At 43.8% G+C, this 20,633-nt stretch overlaps 2 protein-coding genes across 3 annotated transcripts in view; one reads left to right on the forward strand and one right to left on the reverse strand.

Moving 5' to 3' along the window:
• SHLD2 (shieldin complex subunit 2) overlaps window positions 1–980 on the reverse strand; it is a 40,735-nt gene extending 39,755 nt beyond the window's left edge. For both annotated transcript variants that reach the window (XM_077350585.1, XM_077350582.1), the window contains exon 1: window positions 833–980. The gene's annotated coding sequence lies outside the window, so the exon portion shown is untranslated. The remainder of the gene's footprint in view (window positions 1–832) is intronic.
• Window positions 981–1,088: 108 nt separating this feature from the next.
• GLUD1 (glutamate dehydrogenase 1) overlaps window positions 1,089–20,633 on the forward strand; it is a 31,684-nt gene continuing 12,139 nt past the window's right edge. The window contains exons 1-4 of the mRNA XM_077350586.1: window positions 1,089–1,777; window positions 17,635–17,715; window positions 18,446–18,501; window positions 20,343–20,406. Of these exons, the coding sequence (XP_077206701.1) occupies window positions 1,327–1,777; window positions 17,635–17,715; window positions 18,446–18,501; window positions 20,343–20,406 (652 nt within the window). The 5' untranslated portion in view covers window positions 1,089–1,326. The remainder of the gene's footprint in view (window positions 1,778–17,634; window positions 17,716–18,445; window positions 18,502–20,342; window positions 20,407–20,633) is intronic.

The following is a 20,633-nucleotide window of genomic DNA, read 5'->3' on the forward strand; positions in this document are numbered from 1 at the left end:
TTAAAATTCTGCCTCCCATGTAAGTCCTGGCAAAGCAGTGTCTTATCTAGTCAATTTCATTTTGGTGCCTCCATAGACTCCTGTTTATTTCGACATTGCAACTGACAAAGTGGGCTGCGCCTATTGAAATTTACGATGGAATTTATCTTTGATGGTCTTTAACATGCCACTGGAGAATCCAGTGTATTTTTGCATGCTGAGCGGAGCTATCATGTTGTGAAATCACCAACTCTAAGTTCAGTCACAGGTCCCTGATTGGAAACCTCAGATCTGAAACAAAAGATGTCAGGAAAACCAAAAGCATTGTGGTGTAGTGGTTAAGAGTATTAACTAGCATTTGCCAGAGCCAGGTTCTAATTCCTACTCTGCCCATAAAAGCAAACAGGAATTTCTCAAAACCTGAAGAATGTTTCAGGGGTTTCTCCAGTAAAAAAAGTTGAGAAAGGCTGTCCAGGGTGTCATCCCTTGCTGCCTTATCGTTATAACTGGGTGTGCCAGGGATTGGACCTGGGACCTTCTGCATGCCAAGCGGATGCTCTTCCATTGAGCTGTGGCCATCCTCTTGGCACCCCAAGGGATGCCAGCCTCCAAGGGGTACCTGGGGATCCCCCAGAATTACAGTTTATCTCCAGACTTCAGAGACCAGTCCCCCTGGAGAAAATGGATGCTTTGGCGGCTGAACTCCATGGCATGACACCCCACTGAGGTCCCTGACCTCCCCACCCCCCAATCTCCAGGAGTTTCCAAGCCTGTATCTGGCAACTCTCACTCTCGATCCTCCTGGAGGATCTGGCAATACCCCCCCCCCGGGCAGTTCGACCAACGTACACACCTGGTGGAGGGGGGATGGAACGCAACGGCCGCTCCGCGCGCTCCGGCACCGCAGGAAGACCCGCGGCCACAAGAGCAGCCAATCAGCAAGCTCCTTGCCTCCTCCCTCAACCTTTCCATGCCTACAAACCCCCATTCGGCGCTTGCGCACTGGTTAAAAAAAGCGGCGCTAGAGGGGGGGGGGGGGAAGAAGAGAAAACAAGCCGTTCGGCGAGAAGCGCCTGCGCAATGCGAGGAGGGCGGTCTTGGGAGCGCCTCACCCGCCGTTTCCCGCCCTCCCCGCGAGGGCCATTTAAAGGCAGCGCCGGGGGCCCGCCTGCCCGTGTCTTCGCGCCATTGGGCCGTGCGGGCACCGGCCTTGCCTTCCTTGCCTCCTCCTCCGCCGCCTCCTCTTCCTCCTTCCCCCCGCCCCGCGGCGCCGACGCCCTTCAGCTTCTCCTCCCTCGAGCGTCTCCCGTCCCGTCCCGCTGCGCTTCGGCTGAGGTAACCGCGGCCATGTACCGTTGCCTGGGGGAGCTGCTGGCGCCCGCCCGCGCCGCCGGGGCCGCCTCGACCCTCTGCGGCGGGGAGCCATGCTCGGCGGCGGCCGCCCTGCTGGCGGGGCCCGGGCCCGGGAGGCGGCCCTGCGGCGGCGCCCCCCCGCCGGCCCTGCGGCGCCGCTACAGCCAAGCCGTCGAGCGGGAGGACGACCCCAACTTCTTCAAGATGGTGGAGGGCTTCTTCGACCGCGGCGCCAGCATCGTGGAGGACAAGCTGGTGGAGGGGCTGCGCACCCGCGAGAGCGCCGAGGAGAAGCGGCACCGCGTCCGCGGCATCCTGCGCATCATCAAGCCCTGCAACCACGTGCTCAGCGTCTCCTTCCCCATCAAGCGCGACAACGGCGAGTGGGAGGTCATCGACGGCTACCGGGCGCAGCACAGCCAGCACCGCACCCCCTGCAAGGGAGGTGAGAGACAGGCCGGCCGGCCCGCCCACGGCCCTCAGGAGCGCGCTGTCCAGGCGCTGGGCGGCTGGGTTGGACGGTGTGCAAGTGCCCAGGATTGGTGGCGGGATAATTCACTTTGGATGCAGTGAAAATTTCGTGCAGGGAAATCCAGCTGCAACAGTGCATTGAAAGTGCATTATCCATCCTGTGCAGAATGTGTGGGTTAGGTATCTGAAGGAATCCCATCTCATACCCTGCCACCATTTCTTTGGCACAATTTGGCATGTGCCCTGACAAGCAGTAATGCAGCAAATACCCCCTCCCCACACAAACACACACAGAGTATATTGTTAGGATGAACTGATCTGGATGGCCCAGGTTGGCCTGATATCACAAGCTCAATGGGGTTGGCCTTGGTTAGTACTTGGATGGGAGACCACCAAGGAGCACCAGGGTTGCTGTGCACAGGAAGGCAGTGGCCTGCCATCTCTTGCTCTGCTCTGACCTTGCCAGATCTTGGAAGCTAAGCAGAGTCAGCCCGGACTAGTACATGGATAGATGGGAGATGACCAATGAACACCAGGGTCACTACACAGAGGCAGGTAGTAGCAGGCTAGCTCTGGACAACTCTTGCATTGAAAATCCCATAGAATTGTCATAAATCCGTTTCAACTTGATGGCACTTTCCAACACCAAGATAGGTGTGGGTTGTACTTGTTTGCCTCCCTTTTCTGCTGCACATAGAAGCTCTTAGCCTCACTGGCATTGTCTTAAACAGTGATGGGAAATAAAAGCTTCAGACCTGTATTGGATTGCTGGGGCATAAGCCCTGTTAAATCCATTGGTCTGATTTTTGATCATAGGATTTTTGTTTATTTGTACACCCCCCTTCTCCCCAATGGGGACTCAAAGTGGTTTACATTTTCATTTTATCCTCACAGTAACCCTATGTGGTAGTTTGGCTGAGTGTTTGACTGGGCCAAGATCATCCTGTAAGCTTCTGATGTGTGAGTGGGGATTCAAAGCCCAGATCTCCCAAATGCTAGGTTAACTCTCCTAACCACTGAACCATATTGGCTCTCAATCCTCTGAAGAGAGTGGCTCAGTGGAGGAACAGGAACATCTGCTCTGCATGCAAAAGGTCCTGGATTCAGTCCTGGTTTAAAGGGTGATATAGTAGATGATGGGAAAGACCTCAGTCTGGGATAGAGTAGACAGTACTGGCCTTTGTAAGCCTATGGTTAATGTAAGACAGCTTCATGTGTTGTTTTATTTGGCTGTATGATTCATCTGTATGAGCTGGCTGTGTTGAGAAGACTGTCTTATGCAGTGATAGTGGTGCATGTTGTGTTTGTTCACTCTGATGTTTCTAGCTTCACATTAATGATCTCAGGGAGGTTAGGTTGAGGGCTGGTTCAAGATTACTTGGTGAATTCCTGTTTTTTCCTGGGCTACTATTTTAGCCACTATAGCACAATGGTTTTCTGATTATGTAAAAAGTTTTGTTACGTTTGGTCAGCAGAGTTCCCATCATATATGTAAATCATTCCTTGATACAGCATTTTATCAAACAGTGGTACTTGTAAACCAGCGGGTAAACTGACAGGCATAGAGATGAAGGTGTAGGGAGAAACTTCACATGCTGAATTTCTTTAACAAACTGCTGTTAGAGGCATAAACTGCTAGCCAGGAAAAAATACTGGTAGTTCCATTCGTAAGTGATACTAGCGTACTGCTGTGCACAAAAACTATTTGCATACAGAGCTGCCAACTTGGCAGTGTCTTATGCTAGACATGGTCCTATCTAGGGTTTCTTATCTAGGGTTACTCCGAGGAATGGTAGAGGATAGGAAGGCCTGGAGGATCATTGTCCATGGGGTAGCAATGGGTCGGACAGGACTTCACACCTAACAACAACAACAAGAAACAACAAGGGTTTCTTAAAGCCCAAATAAGATTTCAGGGGTTTCTCAATGGTAAAAAGGTTGAAAAGGCTGCCATAGATGTTCTGTGTGGGGGTAGGCATTGTACACGCTGCCATTATTCCCAAACAATAATGGAATATAGTTCATCCAATGTACATTTGGTTCAGTTATCTGCAGTGACATAATCTGTTACTTTTTGACTCTGTATGTACACAAACACTTTCGGTGCTGTGTAGGTTATATACATTAACTGTTTCAATTAACTTCAAGACTTGTGAGCACTTGTAGGTTGCTATTAATTGTATGCTGAAAAGTTTTCCAAAAGTAGAGTATAGTTATATGGTAAGCTACTTTGACTGATGGTGCAGCATTCTCACGACCAACATTCTGAGATGTGTTCAGGTGTGTTCAGGTTGATCAATTTCGACATCATGTGCAAAAACATCTATGTAGCTCAGCCAAAGCGACTGCATTTAAAATGTTCCATAGTGTTGTAGAAGTGTGTGGAATTGTTGTGAATGTGGTTTGATGACAAGAGATGTGCTTCTTCCTCACAATCAGGAGCAGCATGGGGGGGGGGGAGCAGCATGATCAATAACCTTTTAGGAATTCAGCATTAGGTGCCTCTGATTTATGTCAAGGACATAAAACAGGCAGAAGAGTAGAAGTTTGCCTCGTCTGCACGTTAATTCAAAAGTAAGTTCTACTTTTGTTGATTGAGCTTATTCTGATGAAAGCGGGCATACAATTGCAGGCCATTAGTTCTCAGCATGAAAACTATACTGAATTTCCATACAGTTTACAGATTTGTGTCTTAGAAAAGTGAGAAATCACATATAGTGTCGAGGTCGGGTTATACCAATCCCAAAGTACTTTAAGAAGAATAGGGAAAAGGTGCAAACGAAATGTGCAGTCACTGTGGCCCATTATGCACGGAGTGGAAAGTCCACATTCGGGGTGGAATGGAGGCGGCTAAAATCACCAATTATGCACACCGCAGGCGGCAACCGGGCGCAGAGTCAGTGTATGCCTCCGAAAAATCCACGTTAGCGAGATGTGGAAGAAAGTGGAGCTTCCTGGGACCAGGGCGCAACCAGAAGTGGCTCCAGAGTATCCGCATGCATAATCGGATACTCTGGGTTTTGCCGCTGTTGTGTTCCGTCCCGTGCGTAATCGGTTTGCTTCACTTCTTCCTCCTCCTCGTTCTCCATGCCACCGTTTCAGCGGTGTGTGACTCATATCTTGCTGTTGGCAGTCCACACTTGCATAAGGACAATCTCTGCAAAAACAGTAAGAAATTTTAAAACATCCCTTCCGAGGTGTTGCTTGTTCCTATACAGCTGCAAAATCTGCTGATCTCTGCAGTCACACAAGGCAAACCAATCTAATCTGCTAAATGAAAGAGCAGTTCCCACCTTTCTCTTATCCCATCCCCAAATTTTCTGCAACAGTTGTAAAATATTCAGCTGCAGCCCACACTGAAGTATTTCCTGTTTGAACAGTACTGCTGCAAAAGGCCTTTTGTGGAGCTTGGGGAAGTTTTGACTCATATCAGCAGTACACAAACTGTTTCAAAACTTTTTAAGGCGGTAGCAATTGCTAAAGTTAGTTACTTGGGCAGTTTCTGTTCCTTCCAGCCACACTGAATCAGACTCTAATATATAAGCAGAAGAGCTGCTTAGTACCCCAAGGTTATGCTCTTAAGTTAGGGATGCAAAATGGTATGAAATATTTTTTTCGCTGATAGTGACACTAGCCAAAGCAAACACAATTGTTCAATAAAACTAATTCATTGAATTGAAACACTGAAGTATTTTTCTGTTAGCAAAACTACCCTTGGTGAGCTTTCAAATAAAATTAATTGACTTGATTGTCTGAAGTGTGGTGTCTACAGTAGCAAAGTTCCTTTGGAATGAGGACTGACTTATTTTGGAACGATCACATTTTATAATGAAGCTAAACTTCCCAGAGGCATGATGTCGACATGCATCTGCTCTCTGCTTGTACTTAGTGCTATGTAAATTGAACTGTTTCCATATCCTGTTGCCGGAGCTCTCCCTGACATGGCAGTTTTTGTAACATTGGAACACTGATAAAAAGCTATTGTATTGCATCTCCTGAATGACCACTACAGCACTTGGTCATATTGTCAGTTGGCTGAAGTAGCCCTTATTTCAAGCCTAGCAGCTGAAGAGCTAACTTTACCCACCTAAGCACAGTTGCATTGTACAAAATGTTTGGAAAAATTTTGCATTGTACAAAATCATTGGGAAAATGATTAGGGACTGTGGTCTATACTAGGGATGTGTGTTCGGCTGCCTCAGCAGTCACCAAACCCCAAGGCAGCGCACAGAGCAGGGGCAGCAGTGGCAGCAGGCTCTGCGGTTGTGTACGGCCGCTGGCTGACATGCCACAGGTGCCCCATCCATGTTTCAGTTCTGCTGCCCCTCCTATCCATGCTGTGGTGTTGGCCTCCCACGCACCGCCTCGGGCTTCAGTGATTGAGGTGGCCGAGACGCCCATCCCTAGTCTATACTGCTGTGTATAGCTTACTGTATGTAGGAACCTGTGTAATTTTACACTGCTTGATATGGCACAGTAATACATATGCCATGTTTCAGCTCCATCTTTTAGATTTCTGGTTGGTTCTAGACTTCTACAATCCAAGTGAGTGTTTCATTTTGTTGATTGTACTAACTTACTATATGTAATCCTCCTTGCTTTCTGTGTGAAAGATGGATACGAAACATGTAAAACTTAAGGTTGAGGTTAATGGGCTTAACTAAGCCTTTTTCAACCTTTTTACCATGTTGAAATTTTCAGGATTTGAGAAACCCCGGAAGTGATGTCAGCTAATCATGCTTTTATGCTACACCCCCCAAAGTGACATCACCACCTGCATTAACATGCAGGCTTAAGGAGTACAGAGTGGAGGGGAAACAGGAGGTGATTTAAGGTGGAGTAAGCATGCAGGGACATAAACCACAAGAGAACTCACTCATGCTCAGGAGAGGGATCAATGGAAGCGGCTGATTCCCTAGGTTGTGGCTGTTCATTAAGGCTGACCATAGCTCCTGGGGACCCCTGGTTGGGAATCCCTGTTTTGACTCAATTTAAAATGGCCCTACAAAATCTCTTTAAAGCGATGTTGTCTTATGTAAAAAGATAAGTGGTCTTGAATTGAACTTGGGTTCTTACGGCTTAATACCTGTTCCTCAAAATGACACTAGAACCCCACCATCCTTACATCTATCATTTGTTTACTAACTCAGCCCTAGCTATTTTGTTTTCTGCCTCAAAAGTTGTTAGAGCATTTTTGATTGAGGTATAGGCCAACCAGAGTTCTCTGCATACCCAGTTTCTGGTAGAGGCAGCAAAATAACTATGAAATAATTGACATTCTAGAATTTGTAAGGATTTTCCTTTGTAATAATTGCTGGTGATTTTATCCTATTTATTCCAAGAAACTCAAGATGGTTCATGTTGAGCTTTCATTTATTTTTAGGATAGAATGAGTAGTTGCTCAAGTTTACCCAGGGAATAGCCAGTAATTTTTGTGTGAGGTAAAATCACTGGTACTCATACATAAAGTTGCACTGGTTTCCACCAGTTCCCCCTCCCTCTGCGGATTCTCATTAGGGTATTGGGGTATTTCCTCTCTCTAGCTTAGTAAAATGGGCTGATGCACAAGAAACAAAGCATGGGAAACCTCTGAAAAAAGATGCCAGTACCCTTGTAATGGTGAGTACCCTCACAATAAAAATCCCTGATCATAGCTGGTGAAGATTTAGATTCCAGGAATTGTAATTCAGCCTGTTTTCCATTAAACTACACTGGCTTATGATTTCTTTTAGTTGAAGCCAGTCTGGCATAGCAGCTGGCATAGCAGCTAAAATGTACAGCAGTCAAGAGTATCAAACTAGTTTCTGGGAGACCCAGTTCAGACCCGTACATGCTATGGAAGTTCATTGGGTGATTTTGGGCCAGTCACACTCTCTCAACCTAACCTACCTCACAGGGTTTTGTGAGGATAAGATGGAGGACAAATGAAGTAAATAAATTAAATGTTGTAATTTTACCCACTTTATTCTTTTTGCCATTATTTTTCTGCCTCTCCTCCTCAGTGTTTTGCTCAGCTAACAGTTACCAAATAATGGCTTTGGGGGTGGTTGATGCAAGAAGCACAGTCCATAAACCTATAGGGCATTCATGAACTATTGCAAGAAGGCCCATGGACCTGTTTGTCCAATAGCATAGCTGAGACTAGTCATTTTATGATCACTTCAGTGCTGTGTTGTTTCCTAGCTCTGTAGACAAGTGGGCAAGAGTTTAAATACACCAGAGTAGCACTGCCTCAAACTTTGGACTGTTGAAGCAGACATCACAAAAGTTAGGCATTGCTAGCTGATTCCTTGAAAAGTAGATATGATCACCTAAGGGAGAAATAACCTGCATCCCTGAGCACACCTTTTGGTGCTATCGGTTAAGGACCTGCAGAGGTATTTTAGGCATACCTCCAGTGGAATTTTGGCCAATTTCGTTGAATACCTCATCCCCATGTTACTTTGCAGACTGCTTTTTAAAGTGCAAACTAAGTTTTTTACCAGTATGTCCATAGTCTTTATGGCTGTTTTGGATCAAGACAGTTGTTCAGATCCTGGCTGAAATACTTGCTTGTCAAGGCTTGCCCTATTAGCACTTGGAGAAGCAGGAGTCTCTACTTTAAGCAGTTGCAAGCACTTGTAACCATAAAATTGGCCAAGCATAGAGTGACTTCACTGGTGTGTCCAAATACTAATTCTTTGCATGAAGAGATGTTAAAGTTAAGAACTGTTACTATGGTGTTGATGAAATTTGTTAGGACATTGTTAATTTAAAGCAGGTTGTATTTAAGGTAATGAGACTTGGACTCCACTTCTACATTTGGTTTTTAAGGTGCACCCTGAGCCTTTGGAGTGGGTAAAATAGGGTAAACATTTAAGCTTTAAGTAAATGCTCATACAGTAAATAAAATTTGACTTTGCCTGTTTGCATTCAGCATAGCTGGAAGAAATCATTAATCTAGGATGGAACAACTACTAAGCTGAAAGATAAGACCTGTTTACCAGGATGATGGTTTAATGCTTTGAAGATTAAAGGCAAAAGGTCAAAGTGGTGGGTGTTTCTAAGGCTTTACATTCAATAAGTGGTTCATCAGATAATGGCTGTTGAATTCTTATACTTCATTTCTCAATGTGCTTGATTTTTGTCAGGATTACTGTATAATTTAGAGGTGTTGCCCATACTATATTTACAGCAGTTAGTGGCTTTGCTGTTTAGAACCATTTAACTGTAGATACTTCTCCATTGAAAGCAAATGCTCTAAGATAAAGTTAAGGCTCTTATCCCAAGCATTATCTTGGCATTTGAGGGTACTCAGTGTACTTTAAATACTTTCTTTGTTATTGTTAGGACAGCCCTGTGAGGTAGGTAAATTAAAGAGTGTTGCTGGTAAGGGTGCTGAAGCAAATAGTTTATTGATTAAGGGAAAATTTAACTGAGGACTTTGTGACTTACACTTAATTTACTTCATTTTATACTCCATCTTTCTCCCTAATGGGGACACAGAGCAGTGTATATTGTTCTTTCCTCCATTTTACCTTCGCAAAATCCCTGAGAAAGTAGATCAGGCTGAGAGTGTATGACTGACCCAAGTTTCCAAGCAAAAGGGCTGTTTTATGTACAGTTCCTAAATGTGTTGCTCTTAATGTCAGGTGTGGACCAAGCTAAATGGGTAGCATTCTGATCTCTCTATTAAAAACAATGGATTCAGTATTTACAGTACTCAAGAGTACAGTGACCACAATGGGGTACTCTCCCAGTCCCCGGGGAATTAATTTTTTTACACAGATTAAGAAAATTTTGCCTATCAGCTTTATTTAATGTACTGTGATGTGATAATTGGAACTTGAAAAAATACTGACCACTGCAGAAAAACAGGCATGTTACAATAACAATTAATGGTAAAGAGGTCAAATGCATTAAATAATTCTTTTTTCTTGGATCACAAATTGATGTGAGTAGCACTTGCAGTATGGAAAGAAATCGTCAAATTGTTCTGGATCGCTCAGCAATGATGAGCTTGAACTGAACATGGAAAAGCAAGGTCATAAGCCTGACTACCAAATATCCCGGGCAATCTGCGGGCCCTGTGGGATTTGTCAGCTTTCTGCAGGGCCAGTAAAACGGAGCTCTTCCACCAGGCCTATGGTTGAGGCTGGGGTCAGCGAATCAGGGACATCGTTCCCCCCCCCCAGGAGTTGGAGTGTATGCTACTCCCCCATCCTTTCCTCTTCACCTCTTTGATAATTGGGGGAGGGATGGGATTTTTAGCCGTCATGTTAGTAGATGGATTTTTTAATGGGAATTTTAATGGGGTTAGTTGTTGTGACCCACCTCGAGCCTGTCGGGAGAGGCGGGAAATAAATCTGACGACGACGACGACAACAACAACAACAATAGATTAGTTGGAAAGTTGGTTAGTTATGGCTGTGAAAGTTGGACAGTGAAAAAATCGGACAAGAGAAGAATTGATTTGTTTGAACTCTGGTGCTGGAGAAGGCTTCTGCGGGTTCCATGGACAACAAGCATCACAAATACTGGAGTGCATAAAGCTTGATATATCACAAAGTCAAAATCATTTATTTGTTTGTTTGTTTTGGATTTCTATACCGCCCATTCTTTGCAGCTCTGGGCGGTTTACGTTGAACATTATATAACTTACATGGAACGTTATACAGGCTGTAACATCAAAACAACTTTCACTAAAACATTACAATACATCATTATTAATAATATAAATAACAAATAACAGCAACATTGGAAGCTCAGTTATTTCAGTCATGGGGGGCATCTGGGGGGACCAGCAGATGTTCTGAGTCGGTCGGCCTCAAGCGGATGCCTGGTGGAGGAGCTCCCTTTTGCAGGCCTTGTGGAACTGTGGGAAGTTCGGGCACAGCTCTGATCTCCAGAGAAGGCTCTGGCCCTTGTTGAGGTCCGACACGCTTCTCTGAAACTCCGGCTCACTTACTTTGCCATATCATGCAATCCAACTCAGTGGAGAAAGCAATTATGCTAGGACTGGTCAGTGGAAATTCTATTTGGCTGCTAGTTAAGTCAGCTATTTGATTTTAACTAGGGGTGCTGTTTTTCATGGCAGATTACAAAGCATGAAACACAAGAAGTATAGCGTTTATTCTTTCAAGCACCTGGAAAATACTAAAGGTGAACTATGCAACTGACTCACAGCAACTATGGAAAACGTTACAGAACTTTCAAAGTAAACCAGAACCTGATTTTCATTTTAAATTAATAATTTTTGGGCAAAACGTATCCATTAACTTAGCAAATACTGTGATGTCCTCCCCAATTCAATTGTTTTGGTCTTTAGATAGATACATTTATTTGTATATAGCCATAGGCCTTTACAAAATATAAAATACAAATATACAAACAGTAAAATAGAATAAAAGGAACTGTATAAAAATATAAAATTTAAGACCGAAGAACTGAAACAGCATACATGACTACAGAGTACAAGAGTATTAAGAGGCTGCCTTAGTGGTTGTAACGTTGGCCCTTATTTTCCTTGCGGCCAAAGCAAATAGAGCGGTTTTATATGTTACATTACCAACCTGGTCAGATAAAAGATAGATTGTTTTTTCAGAAACAGAAGGAAGGTTAGAACCCCGTAAGATCTCATTGAGGAATTTGGCCCTGGGTTGAGTGTAAAGTAAGCAGTCAAAGATGTAGTGGGGAAGATCCTCCAGAGCTTGTGCACCACAAATACAAAAACGCTGATTTTTTGGCGTACAGCTAAAATGGCCTGCCAGTACCTCTGTGGGCATAGTTTCAAATCAAAATGATGTAAAAGCTGCTCTGAGAGTATGGTTAGTGATCTTAATTAGATTGTTCTGGTCTGTTAGCTGCTCCTCTAAAACTTGGTGTTCACAGTTTATAGGAATTAGCCTCTTCATAGAGGAGAGAAATCAATGAGAATTGCAGAATCTCTGCAGTTTGAGGAATGAAATTTTGAATCTGTTTTATATGAAACTTGAGGATATGTGAAAATCCAGTGATGAGTACTTCTTTAGGAGCCCTCTCGGATCTGACTGCGCGTGCGTAGGGGTGGTGCTGAACGGGAAACCACAGCTGCTCTCATTCGTCATAAGAATGAACAGCTGCCTGGAGAACTGAATGTCCGAGTACGGTACAGGAAAAAGGAGTTAGCAGCATACAATTAACTGTGTTGGATGCTTATATTGCTTTCCTTAGCAAAAGCATTATTTGTTTCGGCTCTTTTATCACTTGCCTGCTCTTTTATCAGTTGCCTGGTTAAAGCTCTCCAGATAATTAATGAGATGATATAGAGTAATCTTGCATATACCAGCACATTTAAATGAACTCTTAAAGGTCACAGTTGTAATGGTGAGTGTCTTCCTTTCAGCAAAGCATAAACAACGAAGCTTTGTTTTGTATTTAAAGTTGTATGTTGGAGAAAATGTAAGTGATTGTCTAATCAAAAAGAGCCTGCAGAGAAAAAACTCTGGTACATGGTCCCACATTACCTTTTTGCACATTATCTTGTGTCTTCCTTTCTGTGTGTGGTAAAGTAGTGCCTGTTTCAATTAAAAAATAGTCCTGTTTGTCTTTGATTTAGTCTAACCATAGAAACAACACTCCTGTTAGAGGAGATTCTATCCCCCCCTACTTTAGGACAGTTTCCTTTCTGGCTGCTATCTATATACTTTAGTCATCTTTAAGGCAGCTGTCAGTCAAATATTCAAACTGGACTAGAAGTGGGTTGAGTTGTGTAACACATCTTCAGTGTGTCCCAAACTTGAGCTCACTGCAAGTCAGAATAAATAATACTAGACTAAACAGATTGAAAGGTGGCTTAATGTGCTCATATAGTTATGGAAGGGGGCCATAACTGAGTGGTAGAGCTTATCCTTTACATGGCTGTGCAAACGTTCTCATGTTATTTGACTCGTTCACAGAATATTTTTTTTACTAAAATACTGGGCACTGAGTTGCTGGTAACTGGTCATTTGTAATGTATCATTAAACATTGTTACGGCCAGGTTTCATAAGAAGGACTTAGTGGGTTTTGGGTTGCCAGCACTGAGTTGGGAAATACCTGGAGATTTGAGGGTGAAGCCCGAAGAAGGTGAGATTTGGGAGGGGTGGGTCTTCAGTGAGATAAAATGTTAGAGTCCAGCTTCCAAAGCAGCCATTTTCTTCAGGTGAACTGAACTTTGTCATCTGGTGATCAGTTGTAATTCCAGGAAATCTGGACATTGGCAACTGGAGTTGTACAGAAAAATCTTAACACAGCCTAAATAAAGCTGTAAGGGCTTAGGGGGAGGAGTTAGGGCGGGCTCTGTCCGAGATGAGGAAGGGTGCTGATTGGCCCCTTCCTCCGGACAGACCATCGGCCTGCCGATGATCCGTTCCATGGATCAGTCGGTACCGGGCTGTGGCTTCTACTCGTCCTCATCCCCAGCTGCTGCCCCGGGGGCTGCCCTGCCACTCTGCCGCCAGCTCACTTTTGGTGCTCTCCGGCGGCCGCCATGGCTGGGGTTCCCCCTAGGCGTGGCACTGTGCAGCTGCTGCTGGCAACGCCCCCCAGTGGGCGGCGGGAAGTCAGGGGCACCAGCGGGAAAGCAAGCGGAGCAGGGGCTCAGGCGGCGACAACGTCCCTCGGCAAAAGACGACCCGGGCCCCAGTAAAATTGTCAAGCGTTGACCGGTCCTTGGTGATAAAAAGGTTGGGGACCACTGGTTCATAAGGCCATTTCTAAGCAAAATTGTGAATGTGCAGAGGAGTTTTTAAACTGAATGCATTAAAGCAGCCAGTTCTTAGGGAATGCAAAAACTAATTGAAACAAATGATCTATTACTGTCTGCTTCCTCCTGAATTGTTTTGTTCCTGTAAGTATGATGGCTCGTTAATACAAATAAGATTTGCTTGCACTCAAATTGCCCTGTCGTGTCTTATGTAAAAATAAAAAGGCCATTAAAAAAATTCTAGGATGTGACTCAGATTAGACCTCAAGTCTCTACATATAGTCAAACTTTTAAAAGACCACTGGTGATGTTCTTACACTTTAAAGTAGAACTAAGAGGGCAAACAATCATAACTCTGATGGAGCTGGAGCTTTCCAGTGTTCTTTGGATGGCTGATCTGAGCTCTGTAAAGCAACTCTTTGTTTTCAGGAACTTCTGGGAAGATCTGATTGTGTGTCTCACTACCATCTTGTCTCTATTATAAATTCTCTTGAAAACCCCAGGAGATTCTTCCCAAATGTTCATACCCTTTGTTTTATGAATCATAGGCCTAGTATATAACAAGGTTGGGAGATTCCATGCCTCTGTTTGCAGAAAAGTTGGATAAACATCAAGGGTCCATTTAACAACCTGGGCTGATCTCCAAAATGTTATGGAGTTCTTACCCAGTTATCTGAAACACTGGAAAAAATACCTATCAAAGCTTTGCATAAGTTTTTAAAGCTTGGGGAGAATAAGAATTCTTTTGTCTTTGCTTCGATTCCCCACCCTTTTCCCCCAATTTCTGGGTTTGGTGGTATTAGTAGCTGGGCTGGTTCCTAGTGTTGCCGTGGTGACTAGAAACATTCACCACTTATACACTGAATGACTTTGAAATGATTCATCTTTTTTGAACTGATTTGGTTGGGCTTTGATCCAATGCTTTTCTCTTTTTAAGAAAATTCTCTGTTCTGACAGGACTGCTTGTAGTAGGGTTGTGCGCTTTGGCCACCAAAGCCACTGTTCGAGCCCGAAGCAGCCTGCACCGTGGCACGGGAGGGAGGGGCGGCACTGGTGGCAGCGTGCGACCTGGCGCCTGCACACAGGCGTTGACTGGTACACCGGCGCTGCCCCTCATCCCCGTGCTTCAGCACCTGTAGCACATGTTTTCCCTCTAGGTCAGGAGGACAGCTTGGTGGGTGTTTCCCATCTCTGTTTGAGTAAGACAGGTCAAATGAAAGCTTCCTGTCTCCCAGTGGGAAACACCCTCCTTTCGCCAGTCGTCTTCCTGCCTCAAGAGGGAGAGCAACTAGTCTTACATATCTCTTGCTTCCTTTTCTTTGGGCTCTGAAATACTTTTTGAATTACCTCTCTCCCATGAGCTGCCATTTTAAGTTTACAGTAATATGTTGGTTTAAGAAAGGGAATGTGGGGTTTTTCCTCCTATGTGCATGAAGTCCCTTGTTTCAGGGATGAAGGATTGACTGATCTGGACCAGTCTGTCCTTAAGGAACAAACAAACTTTCTGAGTAGTGGTGGAAAACTACCATATAAGTCGATCCTTTGGGGGTACAAAATGCACAGCTGGATTCTGGGAAACAATCAGATCTATAATAGTAAGTTAGCTTGCTTTCTTGGGTGTGGTGGGGATTAAAAAAACCAGGAACTTAATAAGATTCTTTGCCTGTTCTCGTGGAAAGTATTTGGTATGGTTATGAGTCATTTTGTAATCAAAGAGTTTTATAATAAAAAGCATATGAGTTTGTGTAAAGAGCCATAGCTGTACTGTCTGTAATTTAAAATGAAAAAGCAAACATTTGTGTGTAACTACTTTTCATTGCTTTCCAATAGTACTATTTGTCTCAGTTTCTAGTTTCCACGGGATTTCTCTGAAAGCAGAAGAGTGAACCATCCACAGACATGGTATTCTACTGCCCAATAGTACAACAGTTGTCTGCCTTGCTTGTTTAGTCATAAACTAAGGCAGGGAACCAGGGATTCTTGGAAGAAACTTCCGTACTTGTCCCTTTCTAGTCCGGCTTTTGGCCTGGCCATGAGGTTGGAGACATCTCTGCTTGCCCTGACAGATGATCTCTGGAGGAAGCTAGATTTAGATGTATCAGCACTGCTGCTCTTATTAGATCTGACAGCAGCATTCAACACGGTTGACCACAAACTTTTGACCCACCGCGTAGTTGAAACAGAAGTCAGAGATATAGGCCTGCAACGGTTGGAGTCCTTTCTCCAAAGTCAGGGATCAGAGGGTGGCAGTAGGGGAAGGTATGTCTCAGTGTAGTATCCTGAACTGTAGGGTTCCACAGGGAGCTATCATTTCCCCAATGCTGTTCAACATCTACATGCACCCGCTTACCCAGCTGATCCAGAGTTTTGAGTTGGGTTGTCATCAGTATGCAGATGACACCCAGCTGTTTCTGTTAATGGATGACCATCCATCAACACCCCCAGACTCTATCTCCTGATGGCCAGGCTTTTCCCCAGAAACATTTGCCAGATGTTTGGAAGCAGTGTCTGGATGGCTCAGGCAGTTGCATCTGAAATCCATCCCCTCCAAGATGGAGGTCCTGTAGCTGGGCAGAAGGGGACAGAATCGGGAAATGTGCCTCCCCTGTCTTGATGGGGTGCAGCTTATACCTGTATCTGCAGCCAGGAATTTGGGGGTGATCTTTGATGCCTCCTTATTTATGGAGGCTCAGATTACGAAGGTAGCACAAATGGCATTTTCCCACCTGCACCAAGCTAGGCTACTAGTGCCCTATCTGTCCTGAGAAAACTTGGCCACAGTAATCCATGCAATGGTCACTTCCAGACTAGACTTCTGTAACTTGCTCTGTGCAGGCCTTCGCTTGTCTCTGACCTGAAAATTGCATTTGGTACAAAATGCGGCTGCTAGGGTCCTCACCAGATCGTCCTGGTAGGGTGGAAAACTGGAAAAGAAATCCTGTGAACAATGTTTTTCATCTTTGGAATATACAAGTCAGGGTTATTGGGAACAATATTTGCTCAGAATCTATTTTAGACAGGCAAGCTTGAATGCTCTAAAAGGCTTCCAAGAACAACCGTGAGGTTCAGAGTTTATGTTGATTGAAATACTAATTTCTTTTCTTTTAGGCAATCATGATGTTAAGAAACAAAGGGGAGGGTTCACTCTTTTGAACATTGTGTTTCATTAGAGGCAAGCGAAGGTAGAGCTACTGAATCTCTGAAGAGAGTGTGTATGTTTGAGTGCTCTTGTACTAGGTGCAATAGAAGCCACAATATGAGTATTACAAAATAGTACAAGTAGCCAGCAGCAAGTAAGGGGAAAGGGCCATGGGCAAAGGGTCGTGGTGGAGGGCCTGCTAATGACGGCCTCCCGGTCTGCTAATGAGCTGACCATCCCCTGCCCGCCCCACTTTATCGAGCTGCAGCCCAAAGCCACCTTAAGCTGCCTGGCTGGAGACCAGGGGAGGGGACCCTTTCAAGGCCCGTTCTTAGGAACGGGCTTTGAAGCTAGTTAGAAATATTTTCAGATCAACCACTAACTGGTGTTGTTTTGCCATCAAGTCATATCTTACATTGCACTCCTGTAGGATTTTCACAGAAAGCCATGTTCAGAGGTAGTTAACCATTGCCTGCCTTAGTATCACAAGCCTGGTATTCTTTGGAAGGTCTATCCAAATATTGTCGACCCTGCTTAGCTTCTGAGATTTGACAAGATCATCCTAACTTGCCCAGTCCTAAAACCTGGTGCATCGGAACATTGGATTTGCCAACTGCTGTCCCTGTCTGGCACTGGAAAACAAATCCTCGAGCTTCAGGGAATGCCTGTTGGCACAAGTACTTAGGTCTATTGTGTCTGTAAAGTGTTGGTCATACTTACTAATTGCTACTAATCAAGGAAGGGTATTTGAATTTAGTCCTGGGATTACTGTGGGTGCATACCAATCTGGAGTCTCTTTTGTCTCCAGAGAAGCTTGAAAAATCAGTTGCGTGGAACTGTGCCCAGAGAAGAGATACTCTGCAGAGCTCCCTGTTCAAATAATAAACTTGTTCTAGGGCTCTGAGGGTTGATTCTACTAGTAGATGAAAAATGTTACATGGTAGACCTATGAATTAGTGTCATATATTAATCTTTTTTTCTGAACAGGTATTCGTTACAGCACAGAAGTAAGCGTTGATGAAGTGAAGGCCTTAGCTTCTTTAATGACATATAAATGTGCAGTGGTCGGTAAGTAATACTTATAAAGTTACCCACACCGATTGAGTGAATGCTGATAACTGAACCTGGAATTCACCTTGTTAAAAGTCAGGGTGTTCTGTAAAAGAGTGCTTCCTCGGAGTCTAGAACAAAATTTACAATACACAAAACATTAAAATTCTGTTCCTGTGCTGCTTTTGATCTTTTTTAGTGAAGCAGTGCTCTGCCTCAGATGAAAAGAAATCAATGTTTAGCGGTGGATTAGTCAGTTGTGATGAAGGAGAGAGGGTTCTTGGGAACAAAAAGTTCTCCATTGGCAAGTTTGAAAGGGAGCAATTTAAGTAAGCATTGATTTTGATCAATGAAGAAATGCTTCCTGAAGCTGGTCTTTAAAACTTGCTTCATTCTGGAAGGCAAAAGAGCAGAAAATACAAGCATTGCTGAAACATAAGCATAATCAAAACAAGTTCTAACATGTTTCAAACCCCAAAAATTTCAGACTGACTAGAATCTGAATTGGTTTCCACTAGCCCTGTATACAGGTATATGCAGGACAGGTAGCTCTTCTCCGCTCCTGGCTTAAGATTGAACAAATTGGCCTTTTCTTCATCCACACATTCCCCCAATTGTGGGCACAAACTCACACATTATGAACTCTATGTACACCAGTTCTACCTCTGTAATCAGGAACATTTGTTGTTTTTATAATTTAGCACTCTTGTCAACTTCCTAAAACTTAAGATGAAAATTTTGTTTTCAGATGTGCCATTTGGTGGTGCAAAGGCTGGTGTTAAGATCAATCCTAGGAATTATACAGTAAGTCTAAATTTCATAGAGCTCTGCTTTTAACTGGAGTGTTAAGGCTGACTATTTTAGAAGCTTTTCTATTGTAGCAAAGGTAGTGTGGAGAAAGTAGTAATTTGTGCTCCATGCATTGTTGGCATGGAGAAATTAAGCAACAACTTACTCAAAATCTAAGATTTCCAAACTTTCAGGGATCTTCAACCTTTCTGAATCTGTGGGCACCTTTGGAATTTTAAAGGGGTGTAGAGCTGGGTATCATCTGCAGCCTAGAACTCAGTGTGAGGGAGTGTATCGCTTCTTGCAGTACTCTGCAGGAGAGTTGGTAACAATGTGATTGCTCCTCCCCCGCTACTACCCTCTATCTGCAGTCATGGAGTAAAGAGGTCAGCCATTGAAGGACTATCCTTAGGACTCCAGCTCCTAAACAGTCTGGGGCCAGTGTATCTGTGTGCCTGGCTTTTCCGCTATGCCCAACAATTAATGATATAGAGCAGAATTGTATGAGGTGTGCCGTCAGTGTGATAAGTTACTGATATTTAAAACAATGCCCAAACTTGCTACTGCTTAGAGCAGCAGCAGAGATGCTGGCAGGGTCTCATGGGAATTGTAGTCCATGGACATCTGGAGGACCACAGGTTTACTACCCCTGGCTTAGAGCACTGCAGCTTCTCAGCTCCGTTTATTTTACTGGTTTAATGTTTTTAAGATGACTGTGAATGCCTTTTTTGCAGCCAGCACCCACTGTACTATGGAAGGATACTTAGCTTTTATATTGAGACTTCAATCAAATGGAAGTAGTTGATGCCTGTATACTTTTCTTCTTTCTGCATTCCCTCCCCCACATGCACACACACTTTTATCAGACAAGAAAACTGAATGGTTGGTCTAAGAATTACTTTAATCAAAAAGATTGGGAACTGTTTTCTTTGAATAGAGGGCAGTGCTGTTTTTGTTCCCATGTCAGCTCTGTTCTTTAAAGGTTTTTCTTTTCTGGGATATGCAGCATGTTTTTAAAATGAACATTATTTTCTCCAATTTTTCTCCTAATGGAAAAATATTAGTGACAATGGTAGATGTTTGTAACAGGCTCTGGGAGCTGTGAAGCACTGCCTTTTGCCACCACAAGCAGATTTTGCTTGACGTTTTACAACCCATGGTATTGACAGGTTGGATCTCAACAATATCATTCCTCTAACAGAAACAGAAGGGGACAATTTTGTTGAATTCTCCATCTCTCATTGCCAATCTCTGATCTGCCCCCATGCAGGTCCTGGGGATCCCCTGTCTCCCAGGAGCAGCATTTTGAGGACACGTGGGCTGCAGAAGGGGGAAGGGAAGGAAGTTCCTTTAGCAGATATTGTTGTCTGGATCCAACCTACTGGAATTTGGCTTGGGATAGTGAACATACGCCCAAATAGAGATCATGCAATTTTCCTAATTCTTCTCTCATTAAAGAGCAAAAGCAGAGGGAACAATAAGCCATATTGGCATCTGTTTCTTTCTGTAACTGTACATACTCTTTATCTTGTGTTGTTTGTCATCCTGATATTTGCAATATACAAAATACCTAGATAGCTGCATGTAATGTACACAGAACACTTAGAACTAAAGCTATTGTATGTTATACATTTTGTTACATGCACAAAGCTAGAACATGTTCATTTAGAATATATGCTGTGCCTTTCAGCCATCAGTATTGCATTCATTGCAGCTTGCAACAATTAATATATAGTATGAACAAATAAAATGTACAGCAAATCAAACAATGAGGGAACTACAAAGTAGGTTAAGAAGCAGAAATGAATGGTTATGGTATACTAATGAATAGGTTTTCTGCTATCTCTTTTTAACAGGATAACGAGTTGGAAAAAATCACAAGAAGATTTACAATAGAACTAGCAAAGAAGAGCTTTATTGGTATGTCATTTGACATCTTTGTTCTTGCCATTCCCAAGAAGTTGTCGCTATTGCTTGACATGTTTTCACTAATTCACAAAGTGATACTTCACCAGCTGCATTTATTACCTCTGTGTGCAAATGTGCTTTACAAGTTTACCAACCAAGTTATTATGTAGGTCATTTTGAGGCCCGTTTGCCACTATAGTTACCAACCTCAAGGTGGGGTATGGAAATTCACCTGGAAT

This window comes from Paroedura picta, chromosome 8 (genome assembly GCF_049243985.1).
Source record: "Paroedura picta isolate Pp20150507F chromosome 8, Ppicta_v3.0, whole genome shotgun sequence".
Classification (NCBI taxonomy): domain Eukaryota; kingdom Metazoa; phylum Chordata; class Lepidosauria; order Squamata; family Gekkonidae; genus Paroedura; species Paroedura picta.